At 48.0% G+C, this 7,935-nt stretch overlaps 1 protein-coding gene across 1 annotated transcript; it reads left to right on the top strand.

Annotated features, from left to right (window-relative positions):
- The first annotated feature begins 540 nt into the window (after positions 1-540).
- Positions 541-7,539, top strand: ZNF689 (zinc finger protein 689). Its single transcript, XM_016132884.2, has 3 exons — positions 541-1,114; positions 1,329-1,442; positions 2,726-7,539. Exons 1-3 carry the CDS (start codon positions 910-912, stop codon positions 3,901-3,903), a joined length of 1,497 nt encoding a protein of 498 aa, XP_015988370.1. The 5' UTR covers positions 541-909; the 3' UTR covers positions 3,904-7,539.
- The last annotated feature ends 396 nt before the right edge of the window (positions 7,540-7,935 follow it).

Raw genomic sequence — 7,935 nt, 5'->3', positions numbered from 1 at the left:
TGAAAAAGGCCCTGTCAGCCCCACGTTTAAATCTGTCCCTCTCCTTACTAGCAGTATCCCTTTGAGTTCTTTCCTCATCAGTGGAACTGGGATAACCAGCAGCTCGCACAACAGGGGCAAAGAATAAATAAGATAAAATGTGTAATATGTTGAGTACGGTGCCTGCTCACAGAAAACACCAATGTTAATTCACTTATCAAAAGGGCAACAAGGAAATTCCTTATTATCCAAAGCAAAGGCTCTTCTTAAGAGAGCCACGAAAAGGAACCCAGAGGCATCTCAGCCCTAGGTTAGCCTGAGTGGCTCCCTTGTTGAAATCTTCCTCTCCCTTAGCTAGGCAGCACTTGCTGGAGAACATGGGCCAGTTGCTGATCCCAAGCCACGTCGCTGCTTCACGCACTAGAACCCAGTCACCCAACACCAGGGAACCAGTTTCCTGCCCTTACGCTTCCGTTGGCTTCGTTCAAACAGGCATTCCCTAGCATCCAATCAGAACGATCGATCTTCGGCCACCGCCCAATGAGCGCATGTAATAGGGGGAAAAAGGGCGTGAAGCCCAAGCGCAGAGCCATCACACTTGCGGGCAAAGAGAGTAGGAAGCCGGCATGGCGCTCCGGTCAATAAAATCGATAGCTGGAAGCTGTTTGTGTTCCAGGCCAAGGCAGTACAGTCGCAGCGCCGCCATTTTTCCCGAAGGCATCTTCCGGTACCTTTCCCCCAGGTTCAGGCAGGAGTTTCCTGAATAACAGCGAGAGGTTTTCCGTTGGCCCCGGAGGCGACCGATACCGATTCCCTCCGGATCTCCCCTAGGCACCCTCGGTCCCGGTCCAGCGGGGGCTCCCAAACCCCGGGGTCTGCCAGGGTCCGAGCTGGGACAGGGAAGGCTGTGGCCCCGGCTTCTCGGGTCCAATGGCGCCGCCTTCGGCCCCGCTCTCCGCACGGGGACCAGGAGAGGCTGGACCGGGCCGGAGAGGGGGAAGGAAGCCGAGGGCGGTGAAGTTCGCAGACGTGGCCGTGTACTTCTCCCCGGAGGAGTGGGGCTGTCTGCGGCCCGCGCAGAGGGCTCTGTACCGGGACGTGATGCGGGAGACCTACGGCCACCTGGGCGCGCTCGGTGAGGCCCGGCCCAGTCCGCTTCCGCGGGGCCGAAGGGATGGAGGAGCTTGTGGGGTTGGGGGTGCGGCAGGGAGTTCGCAGTGGCTAGGGTCCTCACCTGCGAGCAGGTTGTGTCTCAGAGGAGGACGGGGCCTTGGCAGGAGGTGCCACCGGGTAGATATTTACCCAGCGTTATGTATGAACTGGACCTCTAACTGGTTCTCCTTCCCCAGGGTGCGCAGGTCCCAAACCAGCCCTCATCTCCTGGTTGGAACGAAATACGGATGATTGGGAACTGGCTGCCCTGGATCCGCAGGAGTGCCCAAAGGGGGTAACAGTCCAAAGAAGTGAGTGAAAAATGTCCATTGAGGGCCTGCAGCTTCTAAGGATTCAGTCCAGAGTTTTGGTGGCTAGGGGTACCCATGACCCACGTTGTGTTCCATTTCCTATGTTCATTTTCACAATTTCAGGTACTGTTTATGATGGTGTTGCGTTGGTCCACCACACAAAGATTCACACACCAGCTTGCAAACTAACCATCTGTAGTTCTCTATTGTGTGAATGCATCACTCAGCTTTTTAAAGAAGCTACCCCTGCCTCCTTCCCAGGATCCCTCCTTTGAATTGGGTTCAGACTGAAAGACCTTATACCTTCGTTAGTTTTCTGTGTTTTGGTTGAAGGGATCTCATGGAGAACAGCTGCTTGGGGTGCAGGGGCCTCTCTCTGCCCTTCTGACTCTGATCAGTGTAGGACATACCACACTCCTCAGATTCAAGCAAGGGTTTGATTAATGCCACTCAGGTAGAAGGGCCCCAGATCCACCCACAGGGACAGATAGGCTGGAGTTTCTGACAGGCTGGAGTTTCCGTGCCAGATTCTGTAAGACCAGGGCTATCTTTCTAACATTCAGGTCTTACCATGATATTTTCTTGCTTAAAAACTTTCAGTTTTGCTGATTGTCAAATGCCTGTCAGTTATATCTAAGTTACTTGGGGAACTTGGTAAAAATACAGATTCCTGGACCCCGTCCCAGAACTGTTCGTTTACTCTTACAGATGTCTAGGAACGTATGTGTTTTAACTGATTTGGATATATGTTTAGGTTTGAGAACCATTGGGTAAAATACAGTCCAAGGTCCTACAGCAGTGTTTCTCAAAGTATGGTCCTTAGACCAGCAATAATTTTAGAAATGTAAATTTATGGGCCCTACCCCAGACCCGTTGAATCCAAAACTGGAAGTAGGTCCAGCACTGTGTTTCAGTAAGCCCTCCAAATGATTCTGGTCACAATAAAATTTGAGAACCATTGCCTTAGAGGGCCTTATGACCTAGTCACTGCCAGCTGATACCTCATTTGTTTCTACTTCCTGCCTTTTTACATACCTCTTCAAAAACTTTTAATTTTTAAAGTCATCTTAATTTCCTAAGAAATCTTCCCCAACTTCTCCAAGATGAGTTAGGGTTACCTGTAATTCTGTCCATATTTCCATAGCAGTATGTCACTGAGTTCTCTATGTCACTAACACTGCTTGAAGACAGAGGCTGATTCTGTCTATTGACCTGTAAGTTGTAACACTAACAGGCAGCAGCAGGAGCCCAGTATTTGTTCATCTCTCCCTGTCCTCCTGTAGAAACCAGAACCAGAAAGAAGAATGGAGAGAAGGAAGTATTCTCACCTAAGGAGACACCCCGAAAGGGGAAGAGAGGGCGGAGGCCCAGCAAGCCCCGACTAATCCCCAGACAGACATCTGGGGGTCCCATCTGCCCTGACTGTGGTTGTACCTTTCCTGACCACCTGGCCCTGGAAAGCCACAAGTGTGCCCAGAATCTGAAAAAGCCTTACCCTTGCCCAGACTGTGGGCGCCGCTTTTCCTACCCATCTCTGCTGGTCAGTCACCGGCGGGCACACTCTGGTGAATGTCCCTATGTTTGTGACCAGTGTGGCAAACGTTTCTCCCAGCGTAAGAACCTCTCCCAGCACCAGGTTATCCACACAGGCGAGAAGCCCTACCATTGCCCTGACTGTGGCCGCTGCTTCCGTAGGAGCCGGTCCTTGGCCAATCACCGGACCACGCATACAGGTGAAAAGCCCCACCAATGCTCTACCTGTGGGCGTCGCTTTGCTTACCCCTCCCTGCTAGCCATCCACCAGCGCACTCACACAGGAGAGAAGCCCTACACCTGCCTGGAATGCAGCCGCCGGTTCCGCCAGCGCACCGCTCTAGTCATTCACCAGCGCATCCACACCGGTGAGAAGCCCTACCCGTGCCCGGACTGTGAGCGGCGTTTCTCCTCATCCTCTCGCCTGGTAAGCCACCGGCGAGTACACTCTGGGGAGCGTCCGTATGCCTGCGAGCACTGCGAGGCCCGCTTCTCCCAGCGCAGCACACTGCTCCAGCACCAGCTCTTGCACACGGGAGAGAAGCCCTACCCCTGCCCAGACTGCGGACGTGCCTTCCGGCGGAGCGGCTCCCTCGCCATACATCGCAGTACACACACTGAGGAGAAGCTGCACGCCTGTGAGGACTGTGGCCGCCGCTTTGCCTACCCCTCGCTCCTGGCCAGTCACCGACGTGTTCACTCAGGCGAGCGGCCCTATGCCTGCGACCTGTGCTCCAAGCGCTTTGCCCAGTGGAGCCACCTGGCCCAGCACCAGCTCCTGCACACTGGGGAGAAGCCTTTCCCCTGCCTTGAGTGTGGCCGTTGTTTCCGCCAGAGGTGGTCCCTGGCGGTCCACAAGTGTAGCCCGAGGGTCCAAAACTATAGCCCTAGATCTGCTATGGAGGGGCTCAGTCAGAAGACTAGTTAGAATGGGAAGGACTGTCTAAGTTCATTTCATTTCTTGGAGGGCCTGGAGAAGGGAAGGAGAAGCCCTAGGTTGTAAGAGCAGATTTCGAACTAAAACCCAGGTCTGTGACACAGACCTGAATTGAGTATATTCTATCACACTGGCTGCCTTACTATGTGTATCTAGAACAGACAGTCGTATTAGGAGAGGTGACATCATTTGGTTCTAAAAGAATATCCGTGTGTGGTCATCAGGGCTAAAAGCTCTCCCCATCTGTTTTAGAGACTGTCTGCCTTTCTACTCTGCACACAGGGATTACCTGTCCCCTCGCATGTAGTCAGGAGAACCTGATTTATAGGGGGCAGGATCTCTCCCTTCTCTGCCTCTTCCTCCATACCAGGTTTAAATAAACCTGGTTTAGCCCCCTTTTTACAACACTCCTGCCAAGTGGTTTTCTACCCTTTAAAACCTCCCTTAATGGGGAGCCCACTACCTCACAAGGCAGGTCATTTCATTGTGGGATAGCTTTGATCTTTAGGAGGTGGTTATGCGCCACATTCTTCTGTAAGCCTTGTTTAATACTTCCTCTACATGGCAGCCTTTAAGATGACTTAATGACAACTACTTTGCTGCTATATTTTCAGGTTAAACAGCATTAATTTGGTCAATTATTCCTTAAAAACAGGGTTTCAGTTACACACGTGATCTCTTTCTAAACATGCTGGTGTTTCAGTGTTCCTTTTAAAGGGTCATGCGAAAATAAGCCAGCACCACATTGTACACCAGATACCTCCTTGGTGTGTACTTGTTTCACAGCTCTAGATTGCATTGGATTTGGGAGTGGCAGCACTGTACCAGAGGTTTATAGGTTTCCAGACACTTAAATACCTAATTTTTTTTTTTTTAACCCACATGTTGTGAAGCTGTCTTCTGCACCCTCATATTTGGAAAATTGGTTCCAGTTGGGTTTTTGCAGTGAGCTTTGGGACAAGATAGATCTTAAGGAGAAGGAGGGTAGTTATGGCCTAGCAGCAAAAAGTGAAAATGGGACTGGCTTGTACTTTTTCTGGTCAATTTGGGTTATTTCCAGGCAACCAGTGGTTGGAAAATCCTTGAGAACTAGGTCTCATTCCTCCCTGACTCTCATCAGAGAAAGGAAACATTGGCACAGAACCTTCCATGAGTCCTCAGTCAACATTTTCTTTTCATAAAATGAGGCAAGACCATTCAAGGAGAGTAGAAAGGTCACTGAATACAAAAGCTGGAAGAATATATAGTCATCAAGTTAACGTGTATGCCTGCCCTCTCTTGTAAGCTCCAGAAGGCAGCAGTGTATCTTAATCCTTGATTCACCTCCGTGGTGCCCACTCCTGAGTAGGTGCTCAGTAAAGCTACTACTTTGCCTTGGTTAGCTGCACCAAATTGGAATTTCTGAACACGGCTTATCTCGTTCCAGCAGCTGGAGGGGGTCATCCTACCCCTGTTGCTTCTTCCTTCAGCTCTTGGGATCTCAGCCCCAGACTTGGGAACAGCTGGAGAACACAGCTTTTGTAATTACCTCTGTTCTGGTGTTTTAACAACTTACATTGTAACTGTTTCTCCTCTGATGATGAGCTACCCCAAGGCAGGGGTCAGACCAGATTGGGCCTCATTAAAATGTTTGATGAATGAATTATGTTCCTTGTGGAATTACTGTTTATAAAATGTAAATGTAGTCCCTAGACTGAAAAGAATTTTTTATGGTTTTGAGGGAGACCTGTCCAACCCTAACAGAGACCTATTAGATACCTGCCTAGCCCCATGTTTTAGACCTGGCTCTTTTCCCTCATTTTATCTCCAAGCTAACCCAACTGTTTCTTTTCCTATAAATTTTATAACTTTCTTTGGGCCTGATTTTAACTCATTAAAACTTGAGAGCTGTTGTGGCCAAGTTCTAGTATGTGGTCTATGGAGGGCAGAAGTGAAAGACAACCTCCTAGGTTTCCTAAAGTACTTCATTCCCAGGGGCCATTTGATGATGAGCTGTGATCCTAGCCCTGTAGTCAGTGGGCAATGCCAGTATCCTTCCAGTAAATTCCCCTTTCTGCTTCAGGTAGTTTTAAGTTGATTTTCTGTTACTTGAAATTAAAAAAACTAATACACAGCCCCAGTATGGATTAATCTCCCATTTGTCTTCACGCCTATACATGAGCTATGAAGAAAAACAATCGCAATGCTCCTGGGAGGGGCCAGCCACAATATCTTTTCTGATTTCCAATCTTAGTTGAACCTTCAATATTACTTAACGTCTTCCATATGTATTGATCCAGTGAATACCTTTTCCTTCACTAAGAAAACACAAGGTATCCAGTAGGAACTCTTTCAACATTCCACTTCCCACTCTGACTCCTAGCTTAGCAATGTGATCACTCTTGTTTACTTGCTTTCATCCCACCTCAGGGAACTCCCTCATGTGCAGTGCTCATTAACATATCTGTGCCTGGATTTCAACAACTGCCCCCTCAGAGACTTTGATCCAATCTATTATTTTTTTCTCTCTCCTCTTAGTTTTATGGTTTTAGAGTTCCCCTCTTCTTTGGATACACACACCTCAGCCTACAAACGTGCTAAAATCTGTCTTTAAAAACGATAAAGAACTTTCCTTCTGACCTGTGTTCCCATCTCCTATTTTCAGCTAAATTTCTTGAAGAAGTAGCCTACATTAACTACTCTGTTTATTCTTTGGCCTACTGCAATAATATTATGGCCACTTTGTTGAGCATTTGTGGTGTACCATGTACTATGTTACATCCTTTATATACATTCCAATTTAACTTTTACAAGAACCCCATAGAGTAGGTGTTAGGGGATGCTCTTCATGAGTCTCATGTTGTGACATATCTTGCTAAGTATGCCAATAATGCAAGGCCCTGTCCTCAACAAATTCTCAGTCTCAAGCCAATTCCAGACCTAGAGCCCCACCACATGAGGGAAGGCTGGATCCTCTTGATGAAAGACCATGTTATGCTGGCAAAAACATGGTAGATCTTCCCAGCCTTTTCCAAATGTACCTGCAGCCATTTGCCAGGGTGGCTGGGCACCAGAGAACTGGATGTTAGGTGTAAACCGATTCTAATTCTTGGTATGTGCAGAAAAGCGTTTAACTCAGCAGACCTAGGTTGCTCGAACCCTGCAGATTCCAAAGCTCATCTTCAGGACTGGCATTTGGCTCACTCTAGGAGATAAATTCTGAGCTCTTGGAATATTTTGTCTGATTAGAGTGTTTTTGAATGTTGGAGGCCTTGAGCCATGCTGTATCAGTCTGACAAGATAAATTTATCCTAAGAATGTGATTTATGGTGAAGCCTGTTTTACTATGGGGATTGGGATCTGATATCTGAAGTCAGTCATGTGGGCATCCAGTGTCTATATAACTAACCCCTCAAAGAAACCATGGATGTCAAGGCTCAGGTGAGCTTCCCTGGTTGGGAACAATTGGTATCTATGGTCACAAATCATTACTGAGAGAACTAAATGTGTCCCTGTGCAGCTCCACTGGGAGTGAACACCTAGATGTTTGCACCTGGTTTCTCCAGGACTTCGCTACATGCACCTTTTCCCTTTGTTGATTTTAATCTGTATCCTTTTGCTTTAATAAACCATAACCTTGAGTATAGCGAAAAAAAAAAAAAAAAAAAAAAAACAAGGCAAGGCCCTGGCCACTCTTTACCCAGGCCATTTCTCAGGATTGTGTTTGTAGCAAGCAACCTTGGAAAGGTAATGTGTCTATCTGGAGCAAAGAGCAGCTTGCTTACCATTTATTATAAAACAGTGGTTCCCAATCTCATTGTTTCTCCCCTATAATGCAACTCACTGTGTGCCTAGCATCCATCTACGCCTCTCCATGTTGCCTCTGTGGGACTTAGGATACAAAGGGAACCAATGCATACATGACGCTTAGGCTACTTGTTGTGCCATGAATAAGATCTTTGTCTCTGACATAAGAGTCTCTTGTCTTCTGCCAGCATCCATGAAACAGTAATAGACTGACTTGTTAATTTGTAAGTAGAGAAA

Source organism: Rousettus aegyptiacus, unplaced genomic scaffold (genome assembly GCF_014176215.1).
Source record: "Rousettus aegyptiacus isolate mRouAeg1 unplaced genomic scaffold, mRouAeg1.p scaffold_m13_p_8, whole genome shotgun sequence".
Lineage (NCBI taxonomy): Eukaryota > Metazoa > Chordata > Mammalia > Chiroptera > Pteropodidae > Rousettus > Rousettus aegyptiacus.
This window is presented reverse-complemented; position numbering and strand designations above follow the sequence as displayed.

Bases quoted from the DNA above. Each gene is read 5' to 3' on its own strand.
- ZNF689 (XM_016132884.2), top strand. From the start codon at position 910: ATGGCGCCGCCTTCGGCCCCGCTCTCCGCACGGGGACCAGGAGAGGCT. The intron at 1,115-1,328 runs GTGAGGCCCGGC...CTCCTTCCCCAG, and splicing joins CGGCCACCTGGGCGCGCTCG to GGTGCGCAGGTCCCAAACCA. The intron at 1,443-2,725 runs GTGAGTGAAAAA...GTCCTCCTGTAG, and splicing joins GGGGGTAACAGTCCAAAGAA to AAACCAGAACCAGAAAGAAG.